We start from the raw sequence: 13,116 nt of genomic DNA, 5'->3' as shown, positions 1-13,116 counted from the left end.
AGCAAAACAAATAAACAAATGTATTAAAGGGAGAACTGCCATCTCATCAACAGTCATAATGTGGAGTCATCTATTCCTTTGAAGAAGTAAACTAGCCAGACTACGAGTAATTTTATGACTTTGCGTTTCCAGCTGGATCCTCAGTGCATTTCAAAAATTCAGGCATGCATTGAGTTAATAGTCAGAATAATGGGTGCAGTGGGGACTTCTGGTGGCGTTTGTGAGTGGGTCGGCCGCATCGAGAGGTGCTCCCGCCGCTGGCCACTATTTGCAGTACATTCGGGGGTTTCCCGAAATCTTCGTGCTCCAAACCCCCCCCCCCCCCCCCCCCCCCCCCCCCCCCCCCCAATTATTGTCGGCCTCTGGGCCGTCCTGGGCATCAAGGGGGCTGGTTTGAAAACCGGAAAGGAACCCCGCACGGGTGTTGGGCGGCTGGTGCTGAGGCGTCGGGCCCAGCACGCGCGAAGGTCGGAGCAGCGGGGGCGGAGCCAAACGGAGGTCGAGGCGGCAGGCCCGAAGCCAGAGCGCCATGTAAGTGAGATGTCCCACATCGGGTGGCTCCCGCCTAGAATGTGGTAAGAAGACTGAAGTCCGGTCCCAGGGAAATTCTGGAGGAATACAAAACAGAAGAGAAAGAGGTTTCACCAAAGAAACTTGGTGAAAGGTTTTTTTCCTTTTTTTTGAAGGATGAATTTTTTGTTTTTCTATAAAATAAAAAAAATTGAAGAAGGAAAGAAGGGTGAAAAAAATGGAAAAATAATAAGTCATTAAAGGATACGAAAAGCAGCGTCGAGGAAGGGAGGAAACGCGGGCTCGCCGTTGAATGAGAGGACCAGCAAAAGTGCTGACAAGGTGACGGATGCGGGGCCGCACTACTTACAGTGGAGAAGATGGCCGAGGTGATGGCGGTGGAGCTGGAAAAGCAGTTTGCGAGGCACTTGGAGGCTTTGAGGAGGAGATGGCGGTCGCATTGAAGTCATAGGTGGAGCAGGCAATCGCCCCGGTGAGGGTATCTGTGGCAAAGACATCGGCCGAGGTGAGAGAGCAGGGCGAGAAGATGAAGGAAGTGGAGGAGGCTGTGTTGCAGCACAGTGACCAGTTCACCTCGATGGGGGACGAGCTGCGGAGGGTGGTGGAGGTCAACAGAGAACTCCGAGCAAAGCTTGAGGACTTGGAGAACCGCTCAAGGTGGCACAATATGAGAATTGTGGGCCTGCCCGAAGGGACAGAGGGCCCAAGGCCAACAGAGTACTTCGCTAAGAAGTTGGCGGAGTTGATGGAGGAGGGTGAGAACTCTTCCCAGTACGAGCTAGACCAAGCTCATCGGTCATTAAGGCCGAAGCCCAAAGTGAACAAGCCGCCAAGAGCAGTAATTATCTGCTTCCATAAGTACTGCATGAAGGAGAAGGTGTTAAGCTGGACGGAGCAGAAGTGCGAGGTGCAGTGGGATGGTGCTGGAGTTCGGATCTACCAGGACTTGACGGTGGAGTTGGCAAAAAGACGAGCGGCGTTTGGGCGAGTGAAGGCGGCATTGTACAAAAAGGGGGTGCGATTTGGTATGGTATACCCGGCGAAGCTGAGGGTGACGTATGGTGCCAAAGACTTTTATTTCGAGACAGCGGAGGCGGCTCAGGCGTTTGTGAGGGCAGAAGGCTTGGGACAGAGGTGAGGAGCGGAGCTGGATGAGAGACTGTTGACTGTGATTGGGGAGCTGGAAAATGTAAATGCTAAAACTTTCTTTTTACTGACATTTATTGAAATTTACTTCTCTTCACATTGTTACAGAGTTCAAGTTATTGGTTGGGTTGATTGACATTCTGTGTTCCGATGGTTGTATCTTATTTTAGTGAATTATATGGGTTGGATTGTTGTTTTTGTTTTTCCTTTCTCTGGGACTGGGTGGGAGGGAACGGTATAGTGTGACGGGGGGAGCCATCCGCGCTAGCTAATTAAAGTCGGCTACCCTTCCAGATGGAAAAGTTGGTGGCAGATCAGGGGGGTAGATATGTGATTGTGACAGGGGCACTGGAGGGGAGGTTAGTGGCACTGTTATGTGTATACGGTCCCAATTGGAATGATGTGGGATTCTCAAAGAAGGTATTTGGGGCCATCTCCGACTTGGATACACACAAACTGATTGTGGGGGGTGGACTGGAACTTGGTGCAGGAGCCAAATTTGGACAGGCCGCACACGCTGGTCCCATTAGGGGGCGAAGGCATTGGCTGGGCTAATGGTGGAAATTGGGGGGGGGGGGTGGACCATTGGAGGTTTCTGCACCTGAGGGAGCGGGAGTACTCATTTTTCTCAGCAGTCCATAAGGTATATTCACGGATCGCCTTTTTGTGGTGTGGAAGGCTTTGCTGGCTGGGGTTAAGGGGTCGAAATACTCGGCAATTTCAGTGTCAGATCATGCTCCGCATTGGACGGATATGGTACTGGAGAATGGGGTAGCGCAGAGGCCGGGGTGGAAATTACATGTGGGACTTTTGGGTAATTAAGGAATATGTAGGTTTCAACTGTACGGGTGAGGTGTCGGAGGCAGTTGCCTGGGAGGCTCTAAAGGCAGTGGTGAGGGGGGAGGTAATTTTGTTTAAGGCCAGGGTGGACAAAGAGGAGAGATTGAAGCGGCAGAGGGTAATAGATTAGATGTTGGAGGTAGATAGGACTTATGCAGAAGATGGGGACCGAGTGAAGCTGGAAAAGAGGAAGGAACTACAGGTGAGCTTTGACCAACCATCTACCAGGAAGGCGGTGCGCCAACTGAGACGAGCAAGGGGTGCTGTTTACGAACATGGAGTTAAGGTGGGGCATCTGTTAGCAGGTCAGCTCTGGAGGGAGGCAGCGGTAAGGGAAATTATTCAGGTGAGGGATAGGGCAGGGAAGTTGATGGTGACTCCGGATCTGATGAACAAGGTTTTTGAGGAATTTTATGAGAGGTTGTACAGGTCAGAGCCACCTGGGGGTGACCGTGAGATGCAGGAATTTCTAGACGGGTTGGAGTACCCGAGGTTAAGGGAGGAGGGCAGGGCTACATTAGAAGGAGCCATAGTGGAGCAGGAGATAAAGGATGCGATTGGGAGTCGGGGAAGGTGGCAGGGCTGGATGGGTTTCCGGTGGAATATTATAAAAAAATTCAAGGATAAGCTGGCATCCCTGATGGTGGGGATGTTTGAAGAGGCGATAGGGAAGGGGGCGTTGCCATAAATCTTGGGGAAGGCATTGATTTCCCTGTTGCTAAAAAAAGATAAGGATCCGACGGGATGTGGGTCGTGTAGGCCCATATCACTTCTGAATGTGGACGCAAAAGTATTGGCGAAGGTACTGGCGGGTAGGCCGGAGGAGTGCCTCCCGAAGGTGATAGGTGAAAAGCAGAAGGGGTTCGTGAGAGGGAGGCAGCTCTATTCAAACGTTAGAAGGGTATTGAACGTCGTTATGGCACTGGCAGAGGGGAAGGAAACAGAGGTGGTTGTGGCATTGGATGCTGAGAAGGCATTTGACTGGGTAGAATGGGGGTACTTATTGGCAGTTCTAGAGCGGTTTGGGATTGGACCAAGATTTGTGGACTGGGTAAAGCTACTATATAAGGAGCCGAGGGCGAGTGTCCGCATAAACAATATCAGCTCGAGATACTTTTCTCTCCACCGTGGGACTAGGCAGGGATGTCCTATGTCCTCCCTGCTATTTGCACTCGCAATTGAGTCATTGGCCATTGCATTAAGAAGTTGGAAAGGAACAGTGCGGGGGGGGGGGGGGGGGGGATAGTGCAGAGGGTGTCCTTTATGCCGATGATGACTTCCTGTTATACGTGTCGGAACCGAGTGTGTCGATAGGGGGAATTTTGGAGCTGCTTCCAGTGTTTGGGTCTTTCTTGGGGTACAAACTAAATCTGGACAAGAGTAAATATTTTGTGGTGTCTCCGCCAGGGCTGAGGGCAGGGGTAGGGAGGCTGCCATTCTGTAGGGCAGGGACTCACTTTAGGTACCTGGGGGTGCAGGTTGCCCAGGAGTGCATGAGGCTCCGCAGGCACAACATTTCTAGTTTGGTGGGGAGAGTGAAAGCTGATCTGGCGAGGTGGGATGGTCTCTCTCTGTCACTGGCGGGTCAGGTACAGGCGGTTAAATTGAACGTGTTGTGGCGATTTCTGTTTATTTTTCAATGCCTGCCGATTTTCCTGCCAACAGGCTTCTTTCAGAGAGATTGAGGGAAGGATTACTTTGTTCATATGGGGAGGGAAGGTGGCCAGAGTGAGAAAGGTGCTGCTACAGAGGGGAAGGCAGGCAGGGGGTTTGGGTCTACAGAACCTGATGTACTACTACTGGGCGGCGAATGTGGAGAAGGTGCAGAGCTGGGTCAGAGGGGTTGATTCCCAGTGGGTCAGAATGGAGGAGAGTTTGTGCAGGGGGTCGGGATTGAAAGTACTAGCAACAGCGCCGCTCCCGATAGCTCCGAGGAAATACTCAGAGATTCCAGTAATAATAGCTTCATTGACAATATGGAGGCAATTTCGCCAACACTTCGGGCTGGGTGCAGAGTCAAGGGAAATACTGGTTTGGAAAAACCACAGATTTGGGCCAGGGAGGTGGGATAGAAATTTTCGGAAATGGGAGGAGAAGGGGATTAAGACACTAAAAGATTTGTTTCTTAGGGGTCGGTTTGCTGGATTGAAGGAGCTGGAAGCGAAGTATGGGCTGGAGCAGGGAGAAATGTTTAGATACATGCAGGTTCAAGATTTTTCCACAAAGGAGATACAGAGCTTCCCGGTGGAGCCAGCCTCCACATTGCTGGAGGAGGTGCTGATGACAGGGGGACTGGAGAAGAGGTAAGTGTCAGCGGTGTACGGAGCTATTTTGTAAGAGGAGAAGGCACCACTGGAAGGGATCAAAGCAAAGTGGGAAGAAGAGTTGGGAGAGGTTATGGAGGAGGGGTTCTGGTGTGAGGTGCTCTGGAGAGTGAATGCCTCCACCTCGTGTGCAAGGTTGGGGCTGATACAGCTAAAGGTGGTATGCAGAGCACACCTCATGAGGGCGAGGATGAGCTGATTCTTTGAAGGAGTAGAAGATGTGTGTGAATGTTGTGGGGGCGTGGCCCGCTAATCACTTTAGTATGTTTTGGTCCTGTCCAAAGCTAGAGGATTACTGGAAGGAGGTATTTAGGGTAATTTCTAAAGTGGTGCACGTGAAACTGGACCCGGGTGCCCAGGCGGCCATATTTAGGGTGTCGGACCTGCGAGGGTTGGAAACGGGTGCGGAGGCAGATGTTGTAGCCTTCGCCTCGTTGATCGCCGAAAGGCAGATCCTGATGGGTTGGAGAGCAGCCTCTCCACCCTGTGCCCTGGCGTGGCGGGGGGGCCTGTTGGAATTCTTGACTCTTGAGAAGGTTAAGTTTGAACTGAGGGGAAGGACAGAGGGGTCCTACATTCATGGGCATTATTCATTATGCACTTTTAAGAACTGGATAACATTGGATGGGGCGTGTGGGTGGGAGGGGTAGGGGGAGGGGGGCTGTGTGTGTTAATGGATTTCCTTCCTTTTTGTCAGTTGTTTATGTGAACATGCGGGCTAATGTTTGGGGTTTGGTGGGCGGATGGGATCGTTGTTATTGATATGGGGATTGGCATATTTGTTACCGATTATTATTTATTGTTAGTGGGTGTAAATTTGGAGAAAATGTGAAAAAGGAGGAGAATAAACATATTTTTAAAAAAGAATAATGGTGCAGTGCAGGCCCAGAGCTAGCTTTCAAACGATCAAGCCTGCAGCTCAAGCTTTATAATACAAGTATATAAACTGACATCATGAGATTCATATGAATTTATCATCGCCATAGCAACAATTCATTTTTAAGTTTTTAATTCTGATTCAATTGTGAAATATAGTAGAAGTATTAGAATGCACTCAATAAACCCAGACATTCCTCAATCCCTTGGACCTGCAGACTAACTATATATTTACCACAGATTTCTGACAGGCATTGCTGTACACTTATCCCACTCTGCTTTTCCATCGATATTGCACACTGCAGAGCTAATGTGAAGAATGTACTCTTTAAATGTTCCTGATGAAGAATGTTGTCAGCAGCTGCATGCATTGAAATCAACAACCAAGCACTTGTAAAGCACCCTCAATAGTGTAATAAAATATTCCAATCTGCTTCATATAGAAAGATTAGCAGATAAAATAAATAACAGGAAAATTGACAAAGGACATCAACAGAAACGTAGGGCGGGATTCTCCAACCCCCCGCCGGGTCGGAGAATCGCCGGGGGTCGGCGTGAATCCCGTCCCTGCTGTCGTCCGAATTCTCCAAACCCCCCCCAAAAGTCAGTGAGGCGTAAATAACACCGCCCGCCTTGGAGAATGGCGGGGACAGGCGCAACGCTGTGAACCCCGGGGCTGCCCGAATTCTCCCGGCTGGATGGGCCGAAGTCCCGTGGTCACGTTGGCGTAAATTAAACCACCTTATATAACGGCATCAACCAGTGCTGATGGTTGACGCCGGACAGCGCGGAGGTAGGTCACGGCGTGGGGTGGCCACAGGAGAAGTGACGGCCGCAGTCTGTGTGTGTGGGGGGGGGTGGTGGTGGGGGGGAGGGGGGGGTGGGGGGGAGGGGGGGGTGGGGGGGAGGGTTGGGAGGGTGAGGGGGGGTGGAGGGGAGGGGTGGAGCGATGGAGTGGCAGGTGGGGGTTGGAGGAGGGGTGGGGGGTGAGGGTGCCAGGGTGAGGGGGCCAGTGTCGGGGAGGGGGAGAGGACGAGTGCCGGGGAGGGGGGAGACAGCGAGTGCCGGGGTCAGGAGGTGAGTGCCGGGGAGGGGGCGAGTGCCGGGGAGGGGGGGAGAGGGCGAGTGCCGGGGAGGGGGGAGAGGACGAGTGGCGGGGAGGGGGGGCGAATGCCAGGGAGGGGGGCGGGGGGGCGGCAAGTGCCAGGGTGAGGAGGCGAGTGCCAGGGAGGGGGCCGGGGAGGGGGCGAGTGCAGGGGAGGGGGGGAGAGGACGAGTGCCAGGGAGGGGGGGAGAGAGCGAGTGCCGGGGAGGGGGCGAGTGCCGGGGTCAGGAGGCGAGTGCCGGGGAGAGGGGGGGGGGGGGGGGGGGGGCAAGTGCCAGGGTTGGGAGGCGAGTGCCGGGGAGGGGCCGAGTGCCGGGGAGGGGGGGGGAGAGAGCGAGTGCCAGGGAGGGGGGGAGAGGGCGAGTGCCGAGGAGGGGGGGGGGAGAGGACAAGTGCCGGGAGGGGGCGAGTGCAGGGAAGGGGGTGCGAGTGCAGGGGAGGGGGGGGGCGAGTGCAGGGGGGGGGGGCAAGTGCCAGGGTGAGGAGGCGAGTGCTGGGGAGGGGGCCGGGGAGGGGGCGAGTGCCGGGGAGGGGGGGAGAGGACGAGTGCCGGGGAGGGGGGGAGAGAGCGAGTGCCGGGGAGGGGGCGAGTGCCGGGGTCAGGAGGCGAGTGCCGGGGAGGGGGGGGGGGGGCAAGTGCCAGGGTGAGGAGGCGAGTGCCGGGGAGGGAGCGAGTGCCGGGGAGGGGGGGAGAGAGCGAGTGCCGGGGAGGGGGGGAGAGAGCGAGTGCCGGGGAGGGGGCGAGTACCGAGTAGGGCTGTCCTGGATAGTGGTATCCTGGGTAGGGCTGTCCTGGGTAAGGGTGTCCTGGGTAGGGCTGTCCTGGGTAGGGCTGTCCTGGGTAGTGGTGTCCCGGGTAGGGCTGTCCTGGGTAGGGTTGTCCTGGGTAGTGGTGTACTAGGTAGGGCTATCCTGGGTAGAGCTGTCCTGGGTAGAGCTGTCCTGGGTAGAGCTGTCCTGGGTGGGGCTATCCTGGGTAGAGCTGTCCTGGGTAGAGCTGTCCTGGGTAGAGCTCAGTAAGAATTCTTACAACACCAGGTTAAAGTCCAACAGGTTTGTTTCAAACACGAGCTTTCGGAGCACGGCTCCTTCTTCAGGTGAATGGAAAGGCTTGTTCCAGAAATGTTTATATAGACACAGTCAGAGATGCCCCGGAATGCGAGCACCTGCAGGCAATCAAATCATCAAAGATGCAGAGAGAGAGGTAACTCCAGGTTAAAGAGGTGTGAATTGTCCCAAGCCAGTTCAGTCGGTAGGCCTCTGCAAGTCCAGGCTTGTTGGTGGGGGCCGAATGTAATGCGACATGAATCCCAGATCCCGGTTGAGTCCGCATTCATGCGTGCGGAACTTAGCTATAAGTTTTTGCTCAGCAATTTGCGTTGTCGCGTCTCCTGAAGGCCTCCTTGTAGAATGCTGACCGGGAGATCAGAGGCTGAATGTCCTTGACTGCTGAAGTGTTCCCCAACTGGAAGGGAACAGTCCTGCCTGTTGATAGTCGCACGATGCCCGTTTATTCGTTGTCGCAGGAAAGGATGTCCCGAAGCGTGGTACATTGGCGAGACCATGCAGACACTGCGACAACTTTGATGATTTGATGATTTGATTGCCTGCAGGTGCTCGCATTCCGGGGCATCTCTGACTGTGTCTATATAAACATTTCTGGAACAAGCCTTTCCATTCACCTGAAGAAGGAGCCGTGCTCCGAAAGCTCGTGTTTGAAACAAACCTGTTGGACTTTAACCTGGTGTTGTAAGACTTCTTACTGTGCTCACCCCAGTCCAACGCCGGCATCTCCACATCCTGGGTAGGGCTGTCCTGGGTAGGGCTATGCTGGGTAGGGCTGTCCTGGGTAGGGCTGTCCTGGGTAGTGGTATCCTGGGTAGGGGTGTCCTGGCTCGGCTGCAACGGGGGCTTGTGGCTGCCCCCCTCGTCACTGGGTGTCTCACGCCTGCGTTGCCGCACTCGCACGAGACGGGGGCGTCGTCTCCATGTTTTGTGCTGTGACGCTGCCCGGCGTCAATGACGCCGCACCGGGTGGCGCCATCGCGAATGACGTCACGCTGCTACTAGCACATTCCGGGCCGGAGAAAATGCGCCGTTTGGAGGGGCCCGACGCCAGAGTGATTCGCACCGTTTTTGGCGCCAGATCCCGGCCATCGCGCCGATTATCGGAGAAGCCCGCCCGTAGGCTTTGAGGAGACTTTGTAAACAATGGAAGGAAGTATTGAGGGAGAAGTTTTAAAAGGGGCAATTCAGAAGTTGGGGCAAGGTCAGTTGAAAGCTTCAGCACCAAGTGGTGAATGTTATTCTACAGGTAATTTTCACAGCCATTTTGCACATGACATCACAATTAGTAATAATGCTTGATGGGTGAGCTGGTCTTTACCAGTCCATCAATCTCTGATGTTTATATTCCAATTTCCTCAGTTTTGTTGCTTTCGTGAGCACCCTTTGCTCCTCCTTTCTGTGGAGAGAGAGAAGGGAGCTAACATTTTGGGTCTGGATAACTCTGTCAAAGCTGGAGAGAACTGGAAATAGGGTCAAGTTTATAATGTGGTGGGGCGGCGGCGAGCGGTGGCACGCGTGGAACAATGGGACTGGATAAAGGGTTAGTGATAGGTGGAGATTGACAAAGATGTTGTGCACAGAAAGACAAAGGGAATGTAAATGGATGTGATCAAGGTGAAGAAAGGTGGTGATCGTGGGACATAAAGAGATTAGAATGTGTTGATGGCAGAACAAAGGTGTGAAAGGACAAAGAACAGGGAACAGATGGGTCATGTGGAGTGGGGTGGGGGAAGAGGAACAGTGGTGAGAGAAAAATAGATGGATGGAAGAAATGAAAATGAACTGATAAAAATAAAAATGGAATGAAGGTGAAGAAGAGAGTTTACAGTCGGAAGTTGTTGAACTTCGTGTTAAGCTGTTCCATGCCTAATTGGAAGACGAGATGCTGTTCCTCCAGTTTATGCTGGGCTTCACCTGTCCATCAATTTATTATGTTCATATTCCAATTTCCACAGTTTGGTTGCTTTCGTGAGCACACTTTGCTCCTCTTCAGAAAGTATCAGGGGAGTTTTAACATCTATCTCAACCACCTGACCAGGCAAACAGCTCCTCAATGTTTCCTCAATATTGTGCTGGGTTGACAACAGGCCTAGGATGGACATGTGGACATGAGAGAGGACGGTGAATTGAGATGGCAAACAGGAGGGTCTGGGCCCTGCTTGCGGACGGATCGGTGGTACTCTGCAAAGCAGTCACCCAGTCTGCATTTAGTCTCTCCAATGTAGAGTAGACCACATTGGGAGCAGCAAATGCAATAGACCAGATTGATACGGTCCAAGTGAAGCGCTGCTGCTTTGGTGGAATTGGGGCTGATAAGGTTGGAAATCTGATGCGAATACACTCCACCATTTACCCAGCTAGTTTTATTCCCCATGCAAAGAGGGGCCAGGACCCATCTCCAATGTGTAGCAGTCAAATCCCACTCCAGGCACACTCCCTGGTAGGGCCTGGGAGCCCACGGGAAATAGGTTCATGCCACTTGGAGAAGGAGATCAGTCAGGGACAGAGGTGCATCTTTGTGGTGGTGCAAGTACCACCATTTGGAGATGAACCTTGGTTTCCACTAAGGTGGGAAATGTAAACCAACTTTTCTAATACTTATTAAGGTTGATTACGGTCAAAACTGGCTCTGACTAAAACAAATTTACTGAAGGACGAGAAAGGGTTTAATGACCAAGGTACTAATGTGACAGGTTGTCAACCAATTACCTCTGACTGAAATCTGACCTGGTTAATTAGTCTTTAACCAGCTCCATAAGAATTGTTTGTAAACTTCACCTCCCAGGATGATGAATTGCAGAGATACTTTGAAACATTTTTTTAAAAAACTCTGGTCGTTGTGTTTAACATTTCCATGCCTCAGGTGGCTCTGTAATACAATAACCCTACAGCTCCAAATTCCACCTCCTCAGAAGCGAATGACTCTCATGTTCCACTGCATCTCTGCTGCCTCAAAAGGCAGAACCCTACAGGGGCTGGCGCAGAAGGAAGGAGTGCCCCCATGGCACAGGCCCGCCCGCAGATCGGTGGACCCCAATCATGGGCCAGGCCACCGTGGGGGACCCCCCGGGGTCGGATCCCCCCGCGCACCCCCGAGGACCGCCCAAGCCGACTTCCGTGCCTGGTCCCACCGTGTGGCACAATGTCTAACCCACGCCGGTGGGACGGGCCAAAAACAGACGACCGCTTGGCCCATCGGGGCCCAGAGAATTGCCAGGGGGGCCACTGCCAACAGCCCCCAACCGGCGTGGCGTGAACCCCATCCCCGCCCGAAAACTGGTGCTGGAGAATGCCGCAGCCGGCGGCGGGGTGGGATTCGCTCCGCTGGGTCGAAGAATCGCGCTGATAGAGTGAGATATGCAGAAGACAACAAAATAAGAGACACAAAGAGAAGGAGCAGATAAGCCATTTAACCACTTTTATTGTTGCTACTGCCTACTTTCTGCAATATCTATAATTTTATATTTAATTACTGCCTGAAACCATGAACAGAGGAAGGCAAGTGAGTTGCTAAACTCGTCATTGTTAAATACCATTATTCTATTGCTATGGGAGCCAAGATAGAAGATTGCAAAGTATTGGTTCCATTCCTATACAATGCAGTTACATTTGCTGGACACAGATCTACAAGCACAATATAGAAAGCTGTTAATTACAACCATAAGGGCAATTTCTCAAATAGATACAGTAGTGGGTGATTGTTGGCAGAGTTTGTGCTATGTGTCCATTCTCGGATGGTATATGTTTTGCCAGAGCCAATGGGCGGAATCTTCTGGTCCTGTTGGCAGCGGAAAGCTTGCCAGGTGGGGGAATGTAATTTGGTATGAGGACAAAATGTAGTTTCTCGAAGGCGGGCTGGACTTTCGCTAATATTGTCTTGGGGCTTTAAAGATGGGTTAAAGGCAGGTCAGGCTTCCCAATGTCAGGAAACATTTTTTGTAGTATTAGCAAGTCATGTAAGCTCATTAAAAAGTCACCTCGCTGGAATCAAGTTCCCCACCAGCGAGAAATTAGAATGTTCACTTTTGCCACTCCACGTACCTACCTGGTTAGGCAGACTTCTTCCATGATTAACAGTGAGGCAATGTTCCATTGCTCTCTTTTGGAAAAGGTCTATAAATGTCAACCTATGTGTGTGATCGGGGTGGCGGCAGTGCACGTTATTATGGCGGGGGGGGGGGGGGGGGGGGCGGGGGGGGGGGGGGGGGGGGAGTGGAAGGTGAGTGAGGAAGTGTGGAGCAGGAGCCAGGCGAAGGAGGAAGAGGTAGTGTAGGTTGTCCGGTGCCCTTTAAATATGGCGCCCGGATCTTCAAGCCCATAAGGTATCGGCGGGGATGGGGGCTTGCTGCATGGCCCTGCCGCGATGTGGAGATGCTGGCGTTGGACTGGGGTCAGCACAGTAAGAAGTCTTACAACACCAAGTTAAAATCCAACAGGTTTGTTTCAAACACTAGCTTTCGGAGCAGGTGAAGGAAGGAGCAGTGTTCCAAAAGCTAGTGTTTGAAACAAATATGTTGGACTTTAACCTGGTGTTGTAAGACTTCTTACTGTGCCCCTGCCGCAACAGTGGGCAGGCTTTCCTCGCGGGTGCAGCTGTAATGAGCCCAAACGGCGCATGGTCAGGTGTCTCACCCCACAGCAGAAATCCATCCGACTTCTGCACACACCACAGAGCTTAAGGCTCCAGAGCGGAAGATTCCAGCCAGCTTTTGGGCTTCAGACGTACATGTTTGTAATTGTGTTTTTAGCACCTCACTGAAATTTTTTTCTTTTGGTATGTTTCAGCTGTTATAGCTCTCTTCTGCAGACAGTACGACATCATCAAAGACAACGACTCGAACAATAACAAGGAAAAAGCCAAGCCCTCGTCGGAGCACAGCACACCAGAACATCCGACTGGTGGATTATTGCGTAGTAAGGTGAGCAATGCAGCAGGTTGTTCCAAGAGATACCATTCATTTTCACTGACATATAGTAGCAATAATCTTTATTAGTGTCACAACTAGGCTTACATTAACTCTGCAATTAAGTTACTGTGAAAATCTGATTCTATCTTAAAGAGCAAAATTTGGAGTCATGAGTAATTAGTTTTAATATTTTTTAAATAATCACTATTTTCACGCTAACTTTATTACAGTGTTAATGTAAGCCTACTTGTGACACAAATAAAGATTATTATTAGTTTCCTCAACCACATGTGGTATCTCGTTCCAGATTCTCACCACT

General features: G+C 52.0%; 1 protein-coding gene across 1 annotated transcript in view; it reads left to right on the top strand.

Moving 5' to 3' along the window:
* fndc4a (fibronectin type III domain containing 4a) overlaps nt 1-13,116 on the top strand; it is a 249,795-nt gene that overhangs the window by 221,903 nt on the left and 14,776 nt on the right. The window contains exon 6 of the mRNA XM_038799948.1: nt 12,676-12,809. Within this exon, the coding sequence (XP_038655876.1) occupies nt 12,676-12,809 (134 nt within the window). The remainder of the gene's footprint in view (nt 1-12,675; nt 12,810-13,116) is intronic.

Source organism: Scyliorhinus canicula, chromosome 6, assembly GCF_902713615.1.
Source record: "Scyliorhinus canicula chromosome 6, sScyCan1.1, whole genome shotgun sequence".
NCBI classification, from domain to species: domain Eukaryota; kingdom Metazoa; phylum Chordata; class Chondrichthyes; order Carcharhiniformes; family Scyliorhinidae; genus Scyliorhinus; species Scyliorhinus canicula.
Note: the sequence above shows the minus strand (reverse complement) of the source record. Positions and strands in the feature narration are given on the sequence as shown.